General features: G+C 39.1%; 1 protein-coding gene across 11 annotated transcripts in view; it reads left to right on the forward strand.

Moving 5' to 3' along the window:
* Positions 1-25,026, forward strand: part of LOC122869672 (collagen alpha-1(XXV) chain) — a 154,044-nt gene that overhangs the window by 106,279 nt on the left and 22,739 nt on the right. For 9 of the 11 annotated variants that reach the window (XM_044182869.1, XM_044182870.1, XM_044182877.1 and 6 more), the window contains exons 7-16: positions 2,304-2,375; positions 3,020-3,136; positions 4,312-4,347; positions 11,031-11,057; positions 12,242-12,286; positions 14,355-14,399; positions 15,037-15,063; positions 17,758-17,802; positions 23,621-23,653; positions 24,264-24,299. In XM_044182869.1, the coding sequence (XP_044038804.1) occupies positions 2,304-2,375; positions 3,020-3,136; positions 4,312-4,347; positions 11,031-11,057; positions 12,242-12,286; positions 14,355-14,399; positions 15,037-15,063; positions 17,758-17,802; positions 23,621-23,653; positions 24,264-24,299 (483 nt within the window). Of the gene's footprint in view, positions 1-1,284; positions 1,345-2,303; positions 2,376-3,019; positions 3,137-4,311; positions 4,348-11,030; positions 11,058-12,241; positions 12,287-14,354; positions 14,400-15,036; positions 15,064-17,757; positions 17,803-23,620; positions 23,654-24,263; positions 24,300-25,026 lie in introns of all 11 variants that reach the window. The other 2 variants (XM_044182871.1, XM_044182875.1) reach the window with 2 other exon arrangements.

The raw sequence follows: 25,026 nt of genomic DNA on the forward strand, positions 1-25,026 counted from the left end.
TAGTTCGTCTATCATCAAGTAAGATGAGGAAAAATGTAAGATCAGACTAATTTCTCTTTCAAGCATAACCACGTTTGGCTGTTCAGCTTACGTACTTGTTCATATTTTCAAACCATATGTTTTCAGTTTCAATGTTACAAGAGCAAAGGCTTTTAGGATGAGGATGAACTGATGTTGGCGAACGTAGTGCTATTTCCTTGCACTTTTGCTCTTGTGTTTTTAGTTTTTTGAAAGGCTAGAAAAAGACAAAACCCTCCAAACTCTTTAAATGCTGACTATAATTACAGCCCCATGAACGTCACTTTGGCTTGTTGAGAAAACCAAAGCTTGACAGGCCTGCCGTGCCTAGTTATGGTAACTAAATTATGATTGGACAATCGCTCTCCGGGGGAGGGTTTTTGCTAATGGTCAATTCATGTTTCAGTGGACATTTATACAGCAATATGACTGTAAAAGACTCTGCACTATCAAAGACCTTGTTTGACAGGCATGCAATTAAATAAAAATGTATATGTGTATGGACAATATCCCCCAAAAGAATGATTAATGATAGTCAGTGAGTATAACATTGAAAGCCATGTTTAGCTGACGATATGTCAGTGTTTTTGGATTCAGATGAAGCCTAGCATTCATCTATAAACCCTTGTCTCCTTTTAACAAGGGGAAGGCCCGATGCTTTCTTCTTTTCTTCAATTTTCATGAGTGGATAACATCTGTCATGGTGATTGTTGACAGGGGAATTGGATACCATTTGATTGAATTTCCAGTGAACATCTCATTCCCTTGATGTTCCCCAAAACTCTATGAACAATACAGCTCCTCAATTTACCAGCATGTTATAGCTCAAAGTCTGTTCTGTGATAATCATCTCAGCAAATGTTTTGTCTGTATATTTGGAAGAAAACAACAGGAAATGGTTACTTTGCTATGACACTGTATCATACACTCTACACAGGATGGTCCCAGTGCCATTGTACACACTTACATAGCGGAGATTAAACTTGGACTTTTTAAAATGGTGAATGTTGTTTAGGTCTGAATTGAAATGTCTGGTCCTCAAAACTAATTTAAATTTAAATTGGTATTGTTGGCTTTTGACAGTTTCAAGAAAACCTCTCAAATGCATGTTACAGTATTTCACATATTACACAGCTTTATTCACAAATTTGTAAGAATATTTAGAAGTAGGATGCTTATCTTCTTCCTCCTTTAACTGTTTTTATTCACCCAGTGTTTGAATGTCATGCGTGTGTTGTGCCATGTTCTGCTGTTTGTCCCTTTTAGGGATTGCCTGGTCTCCCTACGCTGGCTGCTTTGCACAGCAATCAGATCCTGACTGTCAAGGTTTGTCGGTGGTGGTGCTGCCTAGCTGCTCAGTCCTACCCCTCCGCAGCACACACTGGGAGTAAATGAATCACTGTTGGCTGCTTTTTCTCAAAGCCCGATGATAGACTAAGCACAGGAAAAATCCCATCTAATTAATCACAGCCAGTCAATTCTTATCCTCTTCCCCCACTGTTGCTACCAGTCTTTCAGTCACTCGATATTTCGGTTGCATGCTACATGCCAGGTTCCCCATTGAAAGCAAAGGTGGCCTTTTACAACCCAGTAATGTGTAGCTGACTGGAACAAGAATCGGCATCATGAAACCAAGACATGGTCTGGCTCGTGTCCATTGATGCTAAAATAAGTAGAAGGAACTCCAAGAGGAATACTGATGAACCAAAGTGGCAAAATGTTTTTTTAAAGCTCATACCCATGGTTCACCACAAATCCTTCAATCCACCAATTTGGCCTTGAGGATTGTTTCAGCGATGGATGAAGCCACTTAATACCAATGGACACCAGCAGAATAATGCATGCTTTGAAAGGAGCAAGGTTAGAAATCAACCTCAACTCAGAAGGTCGACCACGCTGGTTTCAGTGTGTGCAGCTCCTGGGGTCTGACTTAGCAGCAGGCACGATGAAGATGATGACAGCACTTTCACATAGGAGGAGAAATTCCCATTTTTCCGGGGACTGTGAGCCCACTGTGGCGACCTCGCACCCCTGAAGTGGTAATTATGGGCCCTGGCTCCAAAAAAAAAAAAAAAGCCCAGACTTCCGAAGCTGGAAAAGTGTGGATTTCTTCCCCCTTCTGTGAAGGCGCGGGACCGGGGGTTCATGAACACAGGCCTTTCTAACAAAATCTGTTTCTTTTTGCATTTGCCTTCCTCCTCCTTCTTCTTCTTCTGGGACCTCATCCTTCTTCAACCTTCTCTCACCTCTGACCTACGACCTCTTGACCTCACACACCTGCTCAGATGGTCTTCCCTAAGATCAATCATGGCTTTCTTTCCGCTGACCAGCAGCTCATAAAGCGGCGGCTCATTAAGGTAGTGGCTGTGTCCTCACTCTTCTCTCTGTCCATCGTGCCAAGTCTCACCGAATCACTTCTCTCTGGGCATTCTGCAGTTTGCATGCAAGCCTTCAGACAGACCTGTCATAAGTACTCTTATACTCCTTTTGTTATTGTTAAAGGGAAATTTCTTTTTAGAGAAAGGTTTTATTAAGGTAAAATGAATTACTGTCCTGGCACTACTTAAAGCACTTTCCCTGCAAGTTAGATTGCTGAATATTTTCTTAGAGTTTCGTATAATCCAGTATAATAATGGACCACACATTTTCAGTATATTTTTGCCCTGATTATTGTAGCTGTACAAATGTGACTTTTTTTCAGTCTGTGCTAATGCACAACCCATATTCAACTCATTAAGTCCATTTAGGAATTCATGCATTTTAGGGGGTTACTATTTCAGCTATAAATCAGATACAGCTCCATCTTCTATATGCTAGCTTTAGCCATAAGACCCAAAATGCAAACTCTCCTCCATGTTATGAATGGAGGCAGCCCATAGCCACCCACGAGATCATTGCACCACTCTCTCTTCATTATCATTTAACTGCAGTGGCTCCAGTCTCATTGGATCCAACAATATCACAGAGTAATGATGTTAAAATATGTTATTTTGCCACACAGGGAGATCAAGGGCAAGCAGGACCACCTGGGCCTCCGGGGCCACCGGGCCCTCCTGGGCCAAGGGGGCCTCCAGGGGACACAGGGAAAGATGGGCCCAGAGGTGTACCTGGTTTACCAGTGAGTATTGATTTTCACCTGCCATCTGAGAAAGATTGATTAAGCTGAACAAAGAGCTTCTTTTGCAGTCAGTGTATTATTAAAATGGCATTGAATCAGTAAAATTCTGTGGATTTTTCCTTTAAAAAATACTGCATTGTTTCCATTAAGATTAAAACAAGTTCAGCTCTTTTTGTGCTCATCATCAATTTGACTCAGTGCCGGGAGGGTTTATCACAATGAAAACCTTTCTAATGAAGACTGGACAAGCTACGTTGCAGTTCATTGCCTTAATGTCTTTAGCTAAACATGAATATGCTCCCGAGAGAATGCTTCACTGTATGGATTTACGTTTACTTGGTTGTTTTTCATTATAATGTAACATTTTCCATGTCTTTAAGCCTGTCACTGGCATCACAATAATTTATGTGAACTCTGCCTGTGAGAGAAAGAAGAAACAGAAAAGGCCTGTCAATTATGTTCGGCCATAAAACCTTCAAGGGCTCCAGCTGATCTTTATTGTCTTGGCAGAGTTCACAGTGGGAGTGCAAAAATATTAAGTGTTGTTTATCTGCTTCTTTCCAAGTTTTTGATGATTATTGTTTTCAGTTCTTCCAGTTGCAGTCGCAATAGTTGTTGCGTTTTTCCAAGAAATTAAATTTCTCTCGCTGGGGCTCTTTATTTCTCACATGATTTATTTCTCCTGCCGTGAATCACTCAGAGAGAGGGTGGCAAAAATTGTCCTGTAAATGTCACAAAGAGGCAAAAATGGAATAATGTTCAAGCATGGGTTTGGCATAGAAATCTGGACATGGCATATGCCTCTTTTCTACCCTGAGAACTGCAGGAACATCCAAGAGCCTGAACCAAAAGCGGAGACTAGAACAAGGTTGTTGGACAGAGACAGTGAAGGGTACAGGTGCCACAGCATGATAAATGCTTCCCAGCCAACTTGGTATATGAGCAGAACAATGCTAAGGTCTACTTGGCAACCTGGGCCCTATGCATCATAGTGACCAAAAACTAAAAGAAATGGAGAATTCAATCATAATGTGGAAAATACTATATTTTTTCAACCGAATATTTGACTCGTTTTACTCAGAATACTGTTTATGATCGTTTTAAAACTCCATGCATGTTCTCAGCTTTTCAATGAAGAAATTAACCCTTAACTGGCTGTTTTGTATGTACTATAGGGTGATCCAGGGCAGCCTGGAGAAACAGGACCCATGGTAAGCATAAACTTTTCCTTTTGGAATCATATTTTGATCATGATCTGTAGCTGAACTTGGATGCTAAGTTAGCAATTTAGCATCACTGCATTTAGCATTGTTTAAAGGTCCAGTGTGTAACATTTAGGAGGAGCTATTGGCAGAAATGGAATATAATATTTCTATGTTTTAGTATATAATCACCTGCAAATAAGAACTGTGTTTTTATTATCTTAGAATAAGCCGCTTTTTATCTACAGAGGGAGCGGGTCCCCTTCCACGGAGGTCACCATGTTGCACCGTCATGTTTCTACAGTAGCCCAGAAGAGACAAACCAAACACTCTCTAGATAGGTCCGTTTTTCGCAAGTTTTGTGGCCACCGTAGTTTCTCCTACACGGAGGATGATGCGAGCGGTATTCAAATGGTTGCAAACTGCAATTTCACCGCTAGATGCCACTAAATCCTACACGCTGGACCTTTTAAAGGAATAGTTTGATATTTTGGGATATACATGTATTTTCTTGCTGAGAGTAAGATGAGAAGATTGATACCACGCTTATATCTATCAGGTAGATATGAAGCTACAACTAGCAGCTTGTTATCTTATCACAAGAACTTTACTAAAGCGTAAGTCTCTCCCAGTTGCCTGGCTACCTTAACAGCGATGACAAGACTCCAGAAAGTTACTGCAGAAGGCCAAGAAATAGTCTGGCACATAACACCCTGTAAAACCACAATGTGTTGTTTTTACGCTTCATTTTTGTCCAAATGAAACAAATGAGACACAGTGTGTTATTTAGTGAGCTTTAGAGGTTCTGGTAGGCGGATTTTGTTACCTTTGGACAGACTCAGGCTACCTGTTAAACCCTGTTTCCAGTCTCTATGCTAAGCTGAGCTAACCACCTGTTGGAGATAGCTCCATGTTTACTGTACAGACATGAGAATGGTATCAGTCTTCTCATCTAACTCAGCTTATTTTCCTTTTTTTTCATTATAAATATCCTCAGCTGTGTACAACTTTGAATGCAAAAGGAATCCAACAATGCCAAAGCTTTCTAAAATGGCTAATGTCATCTGCAGTTAAAAAGTTGCTGATTCATTTAATAATGCTTTTTTAAAATATCTTTTTCTGCTGTGGTATTAGCCTTCACTGACTGACTGCCTTTGTTACACTGATAGAGTTACTATAACAGTGTTCTACTTTGGTAAAAATATGTAATTTATTTTTCCTGGACGGCTTTCGTTTGCCAACCATCCAACTGCGACGCTATCAAAAATCCACTACATCTCTTTCAATTTTGCTCTACAACAGAGTTTATTAATTCAAATCTTTCTGTTTTTTTTTTTACTAACAAAGCAATCAGGGATACTGCTACTTAGGATGTTTTTTTTAAATGTACATTTAATTTACAAGAAATTCACAAGGTGGTTTATGGGTACTATGGTGAATATTAATGACACATTTTTATGATACCCTGCAAAAACGTTTGTTTTCTCTCACAAAACCCCTTATACAGTAGGGACAAGCTGTTCCAGTTAACAGCAACTGGATACTGCTTGTGGTGTTCAGCAAATAAAGCATTTGATTAAAGTTTCCTCATAAAAGCTACATTGAATAGGTCAAGCCAAATTCCAGAGAAAGCAAGGACGGAAAACGTGACATGCGAAAACACTCGATGATGTCAGTTTTCACAAGTGCAGGGGAGTGTAAGTGAAGCTGACAGAGGAGGTGCTATCAAGCGCTTTCATCTCTGATTCCATCTCCTCGGATCTTTTCCAGGGTGTGGAAAAAGTTGGTGGATTGGAAAGAAATGGACAGAGAAAATAAAGGATGGCGAAGCTTAAGTGGCGAGAGAGACATTAACTAGAGAGTAAGAGGAGTTTAAATCTAAAATTGCTAATCATTTTTAGGTCACTTAACACGCTACCCTCTGTCTGCTTTTATGTTGCTGAAGTTTTCAGCTTTTGTTGGCTTTAATTATATGTTTTACCCATTATCCCCCCCACCCCACCCCATGCTCATAGCTGTGTAAGCAGCAGTTTTGTTTTGAAATTCATAGTGTCATGAATGTAAAATTTGCAACATTTTTCCCAGTGGTCCCAGGTGTGCTCCCATAAGTCTCCAGTGCTTACACAACCGCTTATGACAGCAGCTGGAGCATTACTCCAAAAGATGAATGGTGAATCCTATTCAAAATGAGCTTAGAGGCTTCGCACAGAGCTTTGAATAAAAAATATACACTGCTAAGGCATACTATTTCATGAGTGGGCCTATATACACAGCATGACACTAATGTACCTTTAACAAGGAATAATGTCATCATTTAGAAATCAACACCCCGGTGAAGCAGCATGAGATGAGCATGTCCCAGAGGTTGTAAAAAGATGTGACATGGCTGCTCAAACACATTGGAGTTGCCGTTTCAGAGCAACTGTTTCTAGCCAACAGCCGTTTGTTTGCCACTCTTTGGAGAAGAAAAAAAAAAAAAAGCAAAGATAAGATAATGGCTTAGAAAGAAAAGTTTCTGTAAATGATCATTTGGGCTGTTAAACCTCTGGAGAGGGAATAAAAAGAAATTCTCCGTCCAGAAACACAACACCAGTCCACAGCCTTGATTGGCCTTTGAAAATCAATACGAATTAGATGTGCATAAGCAACTAGACCGATAGGCTCCACTTTGTGCAGCAAGCTGAAAGGATAATCTTTGATCGGCACTTTTAGATCTGCACAAGTCAACTCGAGGAAGGGATTTTGAGGTTGGTCCTTAACCAACGTTTGCTTCTTTTACGGTGCTCTAGGAGCTAGCGCCCACTTGACACAGCTCAGCGCGTTTTTTGATGTAGATGCTATTGTTAAAGAGGCAAAAGTAGATTCCAGAGTTTTCCAGCAGCCTTCCAGGACATATGTTGCTGGTTAGAAGGATTAGGCTCTTGTGGAGCAACAAGCAGGAGGGGGGAGGTGGGAAGAAGACGAAGAAGAAGAAGGAAAAGGAAATATTTTCAGGACTCAATTCAAAATCATCAGTGCCATAATGTCTCTCTGGGGTAAATTAAGGCGTCTTCAGCTCTCTAAAGGTGGCTTGCAGGCTTGCACACAGTTTTCATTTGGGACTTGATTTTGCTTCAGAAAGACCAAAAACTGGAAAACCAGTGGTGTATTGTATGTGGTGTTCCATCTGTAATTGAAAAAACCTCCTCCGTCTGCTTTTTGGTGTTATTTCCAATTATGCTGCAGAAGTTTGCTGCTCCCCTTTTACATCCTATTCATTCCATAACTACCCACAATGCACAGTGACTCACCTTAGACATTTTTTAAAATGCACAACAGGCATGCATGTAGGGATCTAATTTAATTAATATGCCCGTATAATGAGGACATACCTATAATATTTTGGTGTCCTTGACTAAGTTTCCTTTTAATGTGAAGCCAAACATGAGGAGCAAAGATGTGAGTAAATGGCTTGGGACATGCTCAGTGGACGATGTTGTGGCAAATGTCGACATCAAGGGGCATAAAGCTTTTTTTCTGTGGAACAAATCAGTTTGTTATTAAAGGAAAATTATTTTTTCTTTTACAACCTGGGTCTTATTGTCATAGTTTAAGGCAGCATACCTACCGAACAGACAGGGCCGTAATCAGGAGTTTAGAAATACTGAGGTCATTAGGTTGCGTTTACTGCAGATGGAAAGTAGCTAGTAGCTAAATCTGGTACAAAGCATCTCTTGTTTGAGAGCTCAAACGATTAATCAATTAATCGATTAATCAATCGACTGGAATATAAGTAATTTTTTTCTACAAAATCCTCCATCCATTCTCTGGCGTCAGTTTCTCCAATGTGAGGATTTTCTGCTTTTCTCTGTTTTATCTTTGGGTTTTGGACTGTTGGTCAGACATGTAAATTGTACAAAATGTAAATATAAGTCCCAATTCCCCCAGAAGAACCCCTTTGACGAGCCACCAAACTCTGTATAATTTTCAACACCTTTCCCACAGTACAATTCTAGTGGAGAATACTAAATCCTAATAATACAGCATTCATTTATGTAGTGTTCTGCCTAAACACGGTGGATTTTGAAAATATTTAGTCTAAAATATATCAGAATCAGCTTTTAAAAGTGCAAAATTTGGAATGTGTGTATACAATGTAAACCGATTGTCATTAAACTCATCAGAGCCCCAGAAATATTACCAAGGACATGACCTCAAAGTCCACGGTGGTAACTATGACGCTGCCTGTAGATCAGAATAATATTGTAGTCAACACTGTCATTGTGCATAAAATAAACACACACACTCCAAGGGAATACAATGTTCAAAAGTCTTAATCCAACTCATCAAATGAATAAAGGTGAAGACTAAAATGTATTAACCAAAAAATCCATTACAAATATCTTTTTGCATTTCAGAGCTAGTTCTTAGTTCAAATTTTAGGTTGACTGGCCCATACATGCCATATTCTTGCTAGCTGCTGTTTTGTTTACAGTAGCAGTAAAGCTAGTGCAATTTAAAGGTCTTACAAACTGAAAAGTCATGTACATGGTTTAAATAAAGCACACATGTCCACAATCTCTACAGTGATGGTGCTGAGCACATTGTTTTGCTACCCTATGGCCAAACTTAAGACAATAAGTCCCAGGTTGTCAAAAAATAAAGTAGCTTAATTTAATGTAAATAGCAGAGGTATATTGCAAAGGTTTTTAAAAAGATCTTAGAAGTGAAACAGAAACTTTGAACAAGACCTGCACTCCAAAGCTCCAAGACATGTAGCTTTTCTGTGCTTTGATCAGCCAAAATATTTGTCTTGCAAATGCTGAACAAGAAATGCACACTCTGGAAGCTCTTCAAGTGGCTGAGGGTTCAACTGCAGACTGAGTGTGGGAATTGACCTGGCAATTGCTTCATTGTTTGTCATTTCCGAGACATGAATGAAAGCACCAAACATTCAGCGCTTTGTATTTGTGCTTGGATGCTCGACTTCAATAGGCGTCCTGCTGATATTGCACATTTGTGGATTCTTTTCTTTTATGAATGTTAAATGAGGCAGCAAAGGTGCAATATGCTGAGCATGTGCTGCCATGATGAGTACTTTTAGTTGAAATAATTATCCTTTTAATGAAGATGTTTGGATTATTGTCAATTTTAATTTCCTAGCAATGTCAGGGCCACAAGTTGAGAACAAAAGAGCCAGGACCAAGACTTCCTCGAGGGCTCTTGACTTTGTGAAAAATCTCCTTTTCAGCCAGTAGCTCCTGAGTGCTCTCAGATGAAGCCAAGCTAATTAGCGCTCAGGCGAGTGGCACATGCTCTCACATACCTAGTTGGTCATAAAGATGTTTACCAAACCCTACTGAGGATAGCTAACAAAGGCTTTTAAAGGCAAGCAGGAGAAGAAAACCTTTTTCTTGGTTGGCCGGGATAATGAAAGTTGTTCATTGAGGTTTTTGTTATAAGTGCACATGGAATGCACTATAAATGAGCTGCAACTGTGTGGGCCATTTCTGTAAATGTGAGAACTTGTTGCTGCAGGGATTTTAACCAGATAGTTTTATAAATGGGAAAGTTTTGAGCTTCAGTTACTTGGTGATCACCTTGTTTCATCAACAAAAACTAAACAAAATATGGAAAGATGGCGTTTATTCTCAGAAAATGGGTCATTATTATGGTTTGGCCACCCCCAAACTAGACAAAAATTTGACAGTCAAACATTTCAACCCGAACGTGTCCTCTTTGGCTACTTTTGAATACAGGCACACAAACCTTTTACACTCATCGGGGGACTAAATCTTTGCCAATTATACTGCATCAACATGGATAAAGTTTGGAAAGTTGTTGTTGTAGAGGGCTTGTGGGGCATAAGGTCTGCCTGGACTCGACCCAACTAAGAATGATGAGCCAAATAGCACCACTTACTGTGGATCTTGAGCCGACAGTGAGAAAAATGTTGGCCAACATGAGGTGTCATAACAGCCAAGTGTAAAGGTGTTGATGAACTGCTGTGGGTACTGCAATAGTTCAGAGTCTAGTGAAGCCAACATGGAAGGAACTAACTTTCAGCTTGGTTTCTCATTTTAGTCATAAAGTAGTCCTGCTGTTTTTTAGGCAGGTTCTGGTGGAGGAGGTTGAGGATCCAACATGGCCTCCGGTTTCATTGTGGTAAACAGCAGGTTGAAAATAGAAACTGTCCTCCCAGACACATCTATCACTGTTAAATCTCAGTTAGAGATGTGGCGCCTTTTATGCCCTGTCTAACTTATTAGCTTTGTAAGGCTTTCCAACTATTGGCCCATTTAGGTAATGAAGCTCTATGTGTTGGACTGTAGACTTAGTATGTGGAACAGCCAAACAAGATTTTACAGTCGCTAAAATGAATAAAGAAAGAGATCAACATAAAAGATAAAACCATAAAAAGTTTTGTTATTCTTGGTCTCATTAGAGATTCATGTTTATGGTGAAGCTCAATGAAAAGAAGGCACAGAGTGAGTTGATTTTCATTCTCTGTTGAAGAATAAAACAAGGGATTGATTGTGATTCGGTTCTGCCTGAAGGGTGTGTGCTCACTGTATGAAATCCTGCCACAAGCCTTGCCAGTCTCTCTGCTGTGACCGTGTTGGCTGTGGAAATCATATTATTTCATCTGACATGGACTCTCTTTGTTCTGTTTCTCTTCCACTCACTCTCTCTGTCTCTCTTTTCATTCATAGGGTCCTGAGGGGCCAGAGGGGCCGAAGGTAAGTCCAGAAAATAATATCTTGTTCCAGTGACATTTCTTAGTTTTCTTTTAGATCAAATAAAATGAGATTCTCTGACTTAGTCATCAAAAATACATTTCACACTGAAAAGGTGCTTTCTGTGTTTTCAAATTCTAATGTAAACCAAAAGAGAATTTCTTTAGCAGTAGAATAATGTTTTGGATTTGAGAGTAACTGCACAAGTTGCACAAATGTCTGTAAAAAACAAACAAAAAAAAAAAACGTCCTGGAGTGACAAGAGAAGGAGAGAGACGGAGAACAGAGAACCTGGAGTTAAGTGCTGCGATACAGGCTGCGGGTCCCTGGCGGCGCTGATGTGGGGAACAGATGTAAGCCATATCCAGCCATCAGGTAGCTGCCAGTGTTTGTTCAGTGTAACCCAATCAGACACTTCCTGTCTGCGCTGTCATCTGTCGGCAAGGCCTCCCGTCGGCGTAGGAGGGGGTGTGTGAAGGGGTCAATGATGACACACCGCCATGTTAATGACTCATAAGCCAGGCCCAGAGGCTACTCAATTAGATCTGCTGCTGGTGTAGTGCTGTGTTTAGCAGAAGGGCCACGTCAACAGTTATTCAAGTTTCATCACATTGGTGATGGATTTGGTGTCATTACATGATAAAAGTAGAGTGTGAATCATATATTTGAACTTAGTAATAATAATTTATTAACTTTCCTAGTGTGATCCAATCTCAATCAATATTAGAAAAGACCCAATATGATAAAACAACATCTTTTAAATAGTTTTTTCATTACTTCAAGGTCATTGTTTCACTCATCTCTGATACATCTATAAATGTGACTTTTTAAACTTTCTCTTCTCTTCTTTCTCTTCTCTTTCATCTTCAGTCTTGCCCTCTACCTGTATCATCCATAACTTAGGGGACCTTAAAATATGACATGCAGTATTTATTCTGGTCTGGTTTTTGTATGATCAGCACACACCGAGTGTACGTGCTGAAGTGGGGATGGTATCAATAGACATGCCTGCTCAGAAGCGCCTCTGTAGGCTGTTTAATCCAACATGTGTGTGTGACTATTTTTTGTAGAGAATATGACTTTATTTTTGATAACCATAACTCTGCAGTGTCCATTTCTTTGCAAGCAAAACACAATGCGATTGTTGAATGTAATGACACCTAAAGGCCTTTGTGTTTATTTCTCAGGGTTCATTCGGGCTTCCTGGCATCCCAGGTGTTGATGGACTGAAGGTGAGGTTTACGTCTGTTTTTGAATAGTTGTTCAGACTGGTTTTCACCAAGGAAGATGGGAGATGCTGCAAAATAGTCTTTAACAAACCATTTAATCTCATTCAGTTGTAATATCTTATTTTACAACTTTAAAAAGTAGAAAATCCAGATAATCATTTCAGAAATAGACAGGAGGATTTTCAAGGGAATGTGATGTAATTTCACTTTTTATTCAAAAAAGGTTTTAAGACTCAGATAGCTGTTTTGTCCAGATGGATATTTTTTAGCAAATTCATAATGCTAAATTGTTTCAGTTAAATTGGGCAGCCCCTCTAAATTTAGCCTGAACATGGTATAACGCTTCCCTAACAAAATACTGTGCATAAAAAAGTCCAGAAGGCTAACTTCTGTCCACACCTGAAAGTGTTTTATCTTCAAAAGACTGACTTGGACATACTTAGAGTTTTCATTAGTCTTTTGTGGACATGAAGTGCACTTTTCATATTTGAAAAGTTCTGCCATGCATTTTGACAATTTCAAACCACCGTCCTATCTGGGAGAAATCCCCTGGGCTGCATCTTCAAGTCTTAACCACAAAGTACCGTTTCAAGCTGCCTGTGAATCTGCTCACACTCTCAGCTCGTTTCTGCATTTCATTCTCAAAGCGAATAAAGGAGACACAGTGCAGGTGTTTCACAATGGGGAGAAAAATGGAAAAGCATATTTATTCCAGAACAAATGACGGTATAAGTGACGAGAATGAATGGGGAGATGATTTGAGAGGCGCCATCTTTCGAATCTCAAGCATGCATTTATATAGAGGCACGCATGGTTGTAATAGGAACCAGAGTAAAGAAGTTTCATTTTGGAGTGAAAGCCATACTGACTGAGACAGAAAAAGCTGAGGGCCTAATTCCATACTTGTGTAAGGAGTGGGGTTTGCCAGCACCCATGAAATAGAACTCCAATGCTGTGCAATGCAGTTATAAAACAGAATCTGTTATGGTATGTAACCGTCACTCTTGCAGAAAGTTGAATTCTAAAGCAGTAAAGGCTGCTCTGCCAGTAGTGGCAGGTTGACTGGCAGACATCATATTGATCTGACATAGATATCCACTCAAAGTGGATGATCACTAACGCAAACCTTATCAGCCCCAGTTTAGGAGTTTTTAATCAGACTCCATCATCATTATGTCAATGACTCCCATATGTAGGCTGATAGATGATATATGATTCCAGCATTTATGAAGAGTTTCACCAGTAGTGTGCAGCTGAGGGGATACTCCCTATACATGGATCATACACACTGATATTCCCACAATGCTTCATGGAAACAAAGCATTGTGGGAAAAATGAAAACAACCATAAGAAACTGAGAAATAAAAAAAACAAAGTTTGTTACCAAAATGAAATAAAAGACCTTACAATAACTCAATGTTCCTTACAATATAGCGAGTATTAAGCACCACATTGATGTGTATTTTAATTTAAATAATAGGTGCTTTATTTTCCATCCTGGCTACATTAATCAGCATCATCCGGTTAAAGTTGTCCCTCTGGGTTGAGGAATACCTGCTCCTCTTCTCAAAGGCTAATGATGTGGTAGCTTTGCAAAGGTCAGGAGGTTAATTGTTTTTGGCAACAGATGGACTGAGGTTGGTTTCTCAGTGAGCACCGCAGACAACAGGGATACAGACTCACACTAACAGTGGACTGGCATTTATCAGTTGGACATGGCTTTCCTCTTTTGCTCATGTTCAGAACCAAACCATAGATATTTAAGCTTTTAATCAACTTGTTTATCTTTTCTACTTTAATTTTTCATTTTCAGTAACATGTGGAGAGTCCATTCCTTGCAATATAGTAAAATACACTATCTATCCTATCTAGTGCTCCGTTATCAGCTATCCTGCAAATGCATAACATCTGTGCAGTGACGACACAAACTTAACCTCTGTTACGGTCAGAGGTTATCTCTATCTAACAAAAAAAATTGAAAGTTTAGTATCTCCTGACCTGAAATCAGAGTTCACATTACTGAAACAGCACACTGAATACAGCCACTGTGTGTATGTTATGCTGTCCATAGGGGGATGTTGGCATCCCAGGATTGGACGGTATCCCAGGAGCCAAGGTGTGGTGCACACATATTCTGTGTGCTCTTATTCTTGTAAATTCATGGTGAACATATTTTTTGTTATGTTGTTTTGAAGTCATATATAATTTTTCATCCTTTCCTGTCTTCTTTTTTTACTTTTGGACACTTTTTGCCATTTGTTGTCATGCTTTGTGACCCTTTGTATACATATTGTTTTTCATTCTACTATAGAAAACTTACACACATACAGTATATCTTTTCATTCATCTTTGTTGAATATCATGTTCGAATGATCTGTATTTTCCAATATAGCAATAAGAACATGTTACCTTCATAGGAGATATCCATGTGTGTAATTCAATGTGATAGTGGTAGCTACATATAAGTGTTAATTAATTGAAATTGTGGTGAAATAACATTGTAAGTGGGATTCTGGCCTGTTAATCTTGACAACTTTCAGTTACGACTTTGCAAGTTTTAAAAAACACTTTAAAAAGCTGATATTCCAGGGTCTGTCTGGGGAAAAAGCAGCCATAACACAAGAGAATTTCCATAATCCAACATGAATTTAACCCCAGATACAATCTGACCCTTAGTGGCTGCAATAATTCCCCCAACTGAACCCAACTTACCTTGAGCTTTTCTGTCTTTAATACTCTTTCTTTCCCAACAGGGTGAAATGGGAGAACAAGGTGAAAAGGTAAAGTGCTAATTCAGATCACCAAACATTATTGTTAGCATCGGTCTTGATATCACACCATGTGTAAGAAGCAAAATGACGGCAGCTCTGCCTTTACTTCACACAATTCACAGCTTGTTTTTTCAAAGGTGACTCCCTTCTGAGATTTGGCCATCAGTAAGCCAGTGAGTCACAAAATTGAACCCAATTTCTCCAACTGCAGGCCTCTGAGGAAAACACTGAACCCACACAATAGCCTCAGTGAGGAAAAGCAGCCTTATTCTCTCCATTCCCTAATTCTAATGGTGCCCTTATTCACAACAGCGGGTGGGAGGTGTGAACACTGACCGAGTCGAGAGTGAGACAGGCTGGGGAGGGAGGTGATGACTCAGTGTTCATCGACCACAAAGCTGGCCTTTAGGCAGTTGTTCTCAGTTGTTGTTCTGAATTTCTCTGCAAGTCAGAGACTTATTCCGTCTCACTAACACACCTGATTCACTGTAATAATGAGGCTGAGCGGCCACACAGCCAATCTCCTAGCAACCCCCGCTCACAGCATCATGGATGTCTTGTGGAGAATTAGCTGGACGCAAATGATGGCTCAATAGGAACTGCATCTAAAGGAGATTGCTTTGGCCCGAATTCAGGTCGATACAGGAACGTTAGAACTGAATGGTCTGATGAGGTGGATTGGTTTCTACATTTGTGTTGGTGAGAAGCTGTCTCTAGGCCTCTGCTTTTGTCCCATACTGTTCACTCTAAAGCAGAGGATCCCAACCATTTTGGCTTATGACCCTTTTAAAATGAAGCTATGTCGTCACCTATTGGCCATGTCTATGATTTCTGAGCAGGCTAATGAAAGAGTGATGTTCCCTTCTCAGACTGTTTCATTTGAAGACATTTTGTAAGCATTACGATAGAAAACTATCTATTTAACTATTATTTAACAGTAAAATAAGCAAATATTAGGAAAAGTCTGACAAAATAGAATGGCAGAATATTTTTAATATCTTATTTCAAATCTTTTTAATCATGTCGAGTGCCTTACGATTTATTCTGCGACCCTCAGGTTGGAAATCACAGCTTTAAAATATTATAAGTTTTTATTGTCAGAGGAGCCAGATCTGTGAACTTAAACTGCTGTTTTTGGCTTTGTTCGTTAACTAAAGAGCCAGTGGGCAAATTTGGGAAAGCACATTTTTTAAAATCTTGACTCTATGCTAGTAGCCATTTTAACCTCTAACTGATTTAAATTAAAATGCATCTAAACTGTTTCTTGAAGTTCCTTTTTAATATTCTCCACAAGGACCCAAGCTTTGATTTCAAATTCTTGGAATTGCTATTCATTGTAGGATTCATAATCTATTAGGCTATTGTTTGCTTAATATAAAATCATGTGGATTTATGAAAAGTAAAATGATCAGCTCCCTGCCAAAGACAGCACTGAAATTCAGTCCAAAGTATTATGAGCTTTTATTTCGAGAGGAGCCAAATATGTTAACAGAAATAGTTGTTTTTGGCTTTGATTGCTAACTAAAGAGCCAGCAGGAAAATTTAAGAAAACAATGCCAGCCTCTAACCGATACAAACGGATTGTTTGAGAAGCAAAGAGCCTATTACAGTAGGCTCATTTTCTTGAAGTTCTGACATCATCCTCCACAAGGACACAACCCTTTATTTATAATATATTATACATTATTTAAATCCTTGGATTTGCTATTCACCTTCAAATCTTCAAATTAGTGAGGCTATACAGTATGTAGGCACAGTGGTGCTTTGAGCTAAATGCTAATGTCAGCATGCTAACATGCTCACAATGACCATGCTAACATGCTGATGTTAGGCAGGTATAATGCTTACCATTTTCACCATCTTAGTTTAGCGTTTTAGCATGCCAACATTTGCTAATTAGCACTAAAAACCAGGTACAGCTGATACTGAATGGCATTAGTTTTGAAGTTATTTGGCCATAAATGACAAATTGAAATAAGAAATGTTGATCTGATGATGGTTCTAAAGGAAAAGTTAAAGGATCACCAACGTTACTCGATTCATCATGAGGTGGACATGAATCTCTGTACCACATTTCATGACAATCAATCAAATAATTGTTGAGACATTTCAATCTTAACCACAAATGTCAACCTCATGGTGGTGCTAGAGGAAAGGTCATGGGATCACCAAAGTCCTTAGGATCAATTGTCTGGGAACCATGAATGTCTGTACAAAGTTTCACCGCAATCCATCCAATAATTGTTGAGATATTTCAGTCTGGACCAAAGAGGTAGACCAACCATCCATAAAAACTGCAGTGACATTCAATCTATTTCACACAGCTAAGATGGAAAGTTGTGAATTTAAAAGTGAAGTACTTCACAGTTGATGCCAGCAGTTTAGGAACCCTATAATGCCCCACAGTGTGTATTACGTCACCTAAATTCAGTCATATTTTAACCATGTTTGATGACTTAGTTAGTGACCAAAGTGAATTTAACAAACAGTAATGGTACTTCATCTTTGCTACAATGTACTTGGTTTTTTCTCCAAGCATCCAGTATGCTATTTTAGTCCTACTGTGTGTTATGTGTCTTTAAACAATTTGGCAATCATGTTTAAGATCTTTTTTCTTTAGATTTTAGATTATCAGGTTTATCATTTTTTCAGCATTGACAGTCTTGCCATCAATATGAGAGGCTCTGTGTGATTTCATCACAGGGTGATATGGGTGAAGACGGACCGAAAGGTGATATGGGAGAGAAGGTATGTAAATTCCACTCTACCTTTCATTCTCTTTATTTATGTCTTGGAACTTGCACAGAGAAACAGCAGCAGTCTGACTGTGGCCAGAAAACATAAAAAAAAGGTTAATGTTAGCCATCTGAGAGGAGATCTGTGGAGAAGCAGCAGAAGTAGTTGAGGTCAAGTGCCATCAGCTGTAGTCAAGGCTGCACAACAGCAATCATTCTGGCACTTGATGCATCCTTTGTGCTTAATGTGGACTTAATTGCTATGCTATGCTGACGCTATATTTTCTGGTTGGATGACTCCTGCATTAATTTGGGACCATTTATCATCAAGACAGCTTGTCAAGTTGGGATCCATTTCCAACAAACGGCAGAGTGGGGCTTTGCTGGACAGATTGTTCAGAGCCATACATTCGTGTTTCTGTCCAAAAAGCTTTTGTTTTCTGGGAAAAGTTTTTTGTTTTGTGTTAGCACACTGACAATAATGTCCAGAGGCAGATTATGCTTCCTATCCAGGACTTGTCACGCTGCCTTTGCTGTTATTATTTTGTTAAAGCAGCATTTATGAAAACAGATCACAGCCTTATTAGTATTGGGTGACCTCATGACAAAATGGGGGCCTCTTTACCCTTCAAACTTGTTGCAAAGCATTTCAGAAACAAAACAATTATGAATTGGAATAAACAATTCTTTGAATATGTCGATTCAGCTTCTCGTCAGCCCGCGCAAAAATTGCTCATACTTCTGGGAAAAGATAAAGATTCTTCCCAAAGTTGCCAAAAAATGCAAACACAGTTGCTAGAAACAGACAGCAGACACAAAATCCATTTTTTTCTGCACTGGAGATGCTGCTTTTTGCTAGAAATACTGAGTTAGGTATAAAAACAAAATATAACTGATAGACCAGCATCAGAGTAGAAGCAGTGTGCTCAAAATGTCACTGCCAATTTATTGCTGGTCAGCATAGAACAACTTTGATAACTTCTCACTTTATGGGTACTCTGGTTTTTAAAAGACTGCCGAACACGGCTGCCAAGAAAGACACCGTCTGGGGGAAACAGATGCAGGATGTCATCTGTGGAAAATGAGTGAACAAAAAGGAAAGTGGAGGGCGATAAAACTTTGCAGCTCAAGCAACGCTTTGATCTGGTCTACCTTAATGCAGGAAAAGCGAAAAAACATGGATTTTGGCCGCAGGAGTAAAAAAGAAAAAGTGGAATTGAGTACCATGGGAATTCAGACCTTTGTAGCCAGTCACCTGCCATTCATTCTTCAAGAGCATACTCATGTATTTCGGAATAAAAAGAGACAGAAATTAGTGTAAAGATCTGGAAATAGTGAGGATTTTTTCATTAACATGGATAGGATTCTTTTATCCTCATCTTTTCGGATGTAAAAGTTTTTTGCACATATGGCAGGAATAATTGCTTTTCAATCAAGATATAACTCAGTATATATCCAGATGAGTTTAACTTATGTCAGACCCACCAAGGATTGATCGTTTTTTTCATTGCGAAAAAGTGAAAAAGTAAAAGTCTTATGCATGCTCATATATATATACACAGGACCGGCAAAGGAAAAAAACTCTCATTCTTCAAACTGAGCCTCCTGTCATCGGAGTTGTGCAATTGATCAATTGGTCTTCCCCGATAATACTGTTTCACTGATGCAAGAAGAAACCAGAGAGTAGAGGGGATAGGGGAGGGGAAGGGAGCGCATCTTTAGTCTTCCAATGCTGAAGATGCCAAAGTTAACAAAGCACAGCACGCACTGCGGGGGAAATGTGGCAACACGGGGTGAGAGGTGAGGCAGTGAAAGCTTCGGTATGGTGAGCAGAGAGACCTCAGGGAGTGCAGAGGGGGGAGAGAAATGGCAGCACAAGCAGTCGGACCAGACTTTGCATGATACAAAGGGAGATTGTTCTGACGGCAGGGGATCTGCGGAGTGTGAAAGAGACTAAATGACAGGATTTATACGCTCTTTCACATGCACACTCTCACTCTACACACAAGTTTTCACACATGCAAAATTGCTTTCCCTCACATCCTAAAAGACACAATCTGTTACTCTCTGGATCGTGAATGATAAAAATATGAAGTTTTATGACTTAGATGAGAGAACACCTACAGTATGACACCGTTCATTAATTGGATGTTCTGTGGATTTGTAGTCAGTGGTAGAGAAGGTCCTCAGATCCTTTCTTTAGTAATACTACCATGTAACAGTACTCTTGCAAGTAAAAGTCCTGAATTCAAGAACATACGTATTATCAGCAAAATGTAATCAAGTATCAAACGTAAAAGTACTCATTATGCATTATATTAGTGTTGTTATTGTACATTATTTGATTAATTGCAAAATTGTTTAAGGTGTAGTTTGACATTTTCAGAAATAAGTTTATTCACTTTCTTGCTTAGAGTTGGATGAGAAGATTGATACTACTATCATGATTGTACGGTAAATATGTAGCTAGAGTGAGCAGCAAGTTAGCTTAGCTTAGCATAAGACTGTAAACAGGAAATCCTGTACGTTAGCTCTGTCCAGTAGAAACACAATCCACCCTACCTGCACCTCTAAAGCTCATTTATTAACCTGTTATATCTCGTTTGTTTAATCTGTACAAAAACTGAACAGGAAAAACGACATTTTGCCATTTTACGTGTGGTTATGTGCCCAACTATTTCTTGGCCGGGACCAGTAACTTCTTGGAGTCTCCACTGGTTGCCTGGCAACTGGCCCTGGCCAAGAAATGGTCCGGCACATAAGCCCCCGGAAAACAGCAACAATTGTCGGATTATATACTGATTTTTACAAACAAGATATAATGTGTTAATTTGTGAGCTTTAGAGAAGCTTTAAGAATTCGCACCACAGAATTACAATATCAACTAAGGTCCTGTATTATTACCTAATTTTGTGGCCCTGTCCTGCAGAGGGGCCAAAATCTAGTTTAACACTTAATTTTAGTTTATAATGTGCTCACATGTTGCATATCCCTAAATAAAGTTGTGTTCAATCAAACTGCCTCAAACTAAGTGACACGCAGAAAACCTATAGGGGCTCAACAGCAAGGTATTTAACCTATAATAATGCATCATATTTTATAAGATAATAATATATCTCGGATTTACATTTATCTTGATCTGCAAAGTCACCTGTAATTATAGCTATCAAGTAAATGTAGTCGAGTATAAAGTAGCTAGTAATATGTATCTTAAAGTTGTACTTGAGTACAGTATTTGAGTAAATGTACTTTCCACCACTCTTTATAGTATACATTTATGTAACATATTACCTGCTGTGTTGCTTTCATAAGCCATCCTCAACTGTGAAGAGAAATGTTTCCAGCAGCCTCTGCATGTCCATCTCTGGCCTCATTTAAAACAAATCATTACCACAGTTGCTACAAAGCTTTAGTTCTAAACCATTTACTTCTGATGTATTCTGCCTAAGCATTTAACTAGCTATGAAATTAACTGTGACTCTTCTTGTTGAAACAGTCGGACCTCAGAGGTAGGAAAATTCTTTAAAGGTTTAAAAAAACCCAAAAAAACAAGTAAACTCTTGAATTGGTTTTGGGAACTTCCAGGCTGTGAGTGCTTGGCTCTGGCCGGTGTGGCACAGTGGTTGGTATAATTTTTGAATCCTAAGATCCGGTCCAAGCTCTTGTGAACTGGCAGTGTTTCAACTGTTGGCAGGGCCTTTCTGCCCTGGGAGCCAATCACAAACTGTGTTGCCTCTCATATATTCTAACTCAGTGACTAAGGTCGGTATTCAGCTGAGGCCGTTGAATTTGGTCATGTTTACTAATGAGCGTAATATGAAGTATGGGTCATGTTTTGAGGGCTGTGGTGACATTTAATGGTTACATTTGTCACAACTCTGCATCAGCTAAATTGCTCACTGATGAATCCTCTCCATCTCATTCGCTCTCACGAGGCAAACAGCTGGAAAATGGCCTGATTTACCAAGTATACATTATGAGCTCTTGGTGCTATTATCTTTAAATGCCAATATGCTGCGACAGTTCTGGGTGCCTATAATGAAGTGGAGCTGTGGTGACAGCTCTGCTCTGTGGTTACATCACAGGCTGTAGCCTCACCATGGTAACTGGCCTAATTGGGACATTTCAGCACTCTGTGCCACACCTCAGCTCACCTCCCAACTCCTCCCAACTTTTTCCATCTCATATTACTCCATTTGGAATAGATTAAACTTGTGAAACTCTCAATTGCTTCTTGGGCTTGGTGTCACTTATGTTAAGTCTGTCATGACGGAAAACGTCATTTGGGTTTATCAGTTCAGCAGCAGGGGAGTGAAGTGTTAATTGCTTGCATCCTCTGGTACTTGTTTTTCACATGAGTCATGGTGGCTTTTTGATTAAAAGTGAATCGTGCTGTTAATTTTTCACAATATCAGCTCCTGATGGTCTCATCCTACTGAGATTAATAATGGGAAAAAAAGTTAATTATGTTTACATAATCCATTGCTTGAGCTCTTTTGTAGATTCGTTGTTGTATAAGATGTAAGAATTAAGTACAGATGTGAGGCATTCTTACATATCCATCCCTGCCAAAAAACAACAGGTGTAAACCAGCTCTGACTTTGATGTTTGTTTTGTTTAAACAATGATTCAATCAAGATACAAAAAAGTCAGAATAATGGGCCTCTGTATGAGGTTTCCTGTTTTATTATAATTTTTAGGTCAGCCACAACATGACATCCATGTTGTTTCTTAAGAATCTGACCAAAAACATTTTTACTCCATCGTGTGAAATCATGTGAAAGCCTTTCATTCGTCTTCTATAATGTAATATGAGGAGGCTGTTTCCACAGCTCACTGTAAAAGTTCATCCTCTTAGATCTCCTGCACCCTCAATAAAATATATAAGAAAATGCCCATATAAAAATTGGAACGATAGTTTTAAGATAGGGGTAGAGGCACCCTTCGGTATGCAACAAAGCCCAGCTGTAAACAGTAAGACAGTTTATTGTCTGCAAAAAAAATGCCGCAATTAAACATGCCTTGTGTGCTATGCATCGTAATGACTCCCATAAAAAGCTGAGGGCGAGAGGCATTCCTTCAGCAACTTCTGAGCGCAAGGCGTATGTGTAGTGAAACCACAGAATCCACAGCAGAGCTAAAGACCCAGTCTCCTTCTCCCCGCTCCCTTTTCCCACCAACCGCCCATAATTACGCTTATTGGCCCCTTGTTTTATGTATATTTTTACTGTACACTGCAGTAGTAATGCAGTGCATAGGAAAAGGCCTGGGTTCTGGACGTCTGGATGACTTTGATGGAAAAATGTGATATAGTAGCTCCTTCTACTTCATTCCTTACCGGAAGAGATGCAATAAAAAAAAAAAAGGGTTTAAATGATTGCCGTTAGTACAGTATATCTGTCAAGCCCCTTACCTCCAATGCTGTTGTGGATTTCTTCTATATAGTGTTAGATTTCCTATCATCACCAGTATGCAGCTGCACTCTGACAGTGTAAAAACAATGAAATGATTCCCAGCACTGTAGTTATGTAAAATGCTGTCTCAAACTTTAGTGAGAAGGTACATTCAATCTGAACACTGCTTAAAATAGCAGACAATCTTATTCTAATTGGATTTTCACCCCATTTTGTCTGGACAACTCAGTAAATGCAGCAGTTGTGAAAATTATGTTCTGCATTGTTCAGTAAAAATAGGCTTCTGTCATATTTTTCTAACTGTAATTGCACAGTAATGTTCGTTCCTGTTGTGACCTTACAGAAAGCCCCATCGAGTCTTGTAATAACCATTCCATGTTGTACCTTTCTAATTTCTGTTTTTAACCTTTTTCTTAGGGAGATGCAGGCTCCTCTGCAGCAGGCATCAAGGTGAGAGCTAAGCTAAAAGTTTTTCAGTGTCTGTTTCTTGATCCTCATTAGAAGTCGGTTGCCCCAGCTGTTCGTAAGTTCAAACTAACTAAATGGAGATTTACATTTAACTAAATTAAAAAGGTTTGCACCACACAAACTAACTAGTTCTTACATAGATATTAGTTGTTACTAAATATTTACACAAAGTAACTTCCAGGTGTAGTTGTTAACCTAGTTAACTGAACCAATTCCACAACTAACGTTAGCTTGCTTCCATTTAGAGTGAAGAGTAAGAGTAATATGGCTGACATACTGTATCTGATCTGATTCTTGATCAAAATCCTGTTTAATAGTGAACTTTTGTGAAATTACATCTCCATATATATATATATATATATATATATATATACCTCAAATTACATTATGCCAATAACTTTTGCCTAAATTACCAAATAACATCAGTTAGGTTAAGCTAACGTTAGCTTAATCATCAATTGGAACTAGCTAGTAGTTCTAAGAACTTAGGAAGGACCTAATGCGCAAACTTAGTAATTGACTTACAACTAAATAGTGCAACCCAATCCAGAAATGAAGCAGTTGAAAAGAAAACTCTTTCCATGTATTACAGGGTGAACCTGGAGAGCCTGGACGAAGTGGACATAAGGTAATAATTGCACTTTGCTACGCATTGCTCTTTAATACACAGTAGGAGATAGAAGTGCATAAATAGAAATAGATGCAGCAGTGGTAATAGTATAGTTTTAATCATACGGACTAACCATGGCTATATTGTGTTTGTTAATATTAATAATGGTTTCGGTATTGATAAGTGACTATGGGAATGAAATATTCGACTGTGCAGTAACAGAAAATTCTCAATATTCAGTAGCTGTCTTTACTTTTTTCATCACTGTGAATACATACATCTAAATAAGTGTGAATGTAAAAGGTGAAGCTCTAGTCTGTTGTGCAAGATAAAATAGTTCAAGTTTGGATAAGAGCATTCCAAACTCAGTTGAACCTCACTCTTTAAAGTGTAATAAGGATGGTTGTACATGGGGCTCACTAAGCAGAACCTGACACTTCAGCTTGAACTTCGGTACATCATAGTGCTCCGACTCATTTTACATTTACTTTGGCTTGATACTTGTTTTGAGCCAGTGTAAGGTCCCAGGTATCATACTAACACCTCTGGATATACTAAATATTTTGGATGTTTTTGCTCCACCAACAGGTCATCCCATTACTTTGCTTGGCATCAGTCCAAGCACACAAGTTTTTGTTGTTTAAGCAATGTTTGTTAGTGTGACCTCTCTCTCCCAGCCAGTTTTTATTTTAGTGTTTGACACACTTTCCAAGCCAACAATGGAAATCGGAAGAATATTGTTAAA

The sequence above is a fragment of the Siniperca chuatsi genome, linkage group LG22, assembly GCF_020085105.1.
Source record: "Siniperca chuatsi isolate FFG_IHB_CAS linkage group LG22, ASM2008510v1, whole genome shotgun sequence".
Taxonomy (NCBI): Eukaryota; Metazoa; Chordata; class Actinopteri; order Centrarchiformes; family Sinipercidae; genus Siniperca; species Siniperca chuatsi.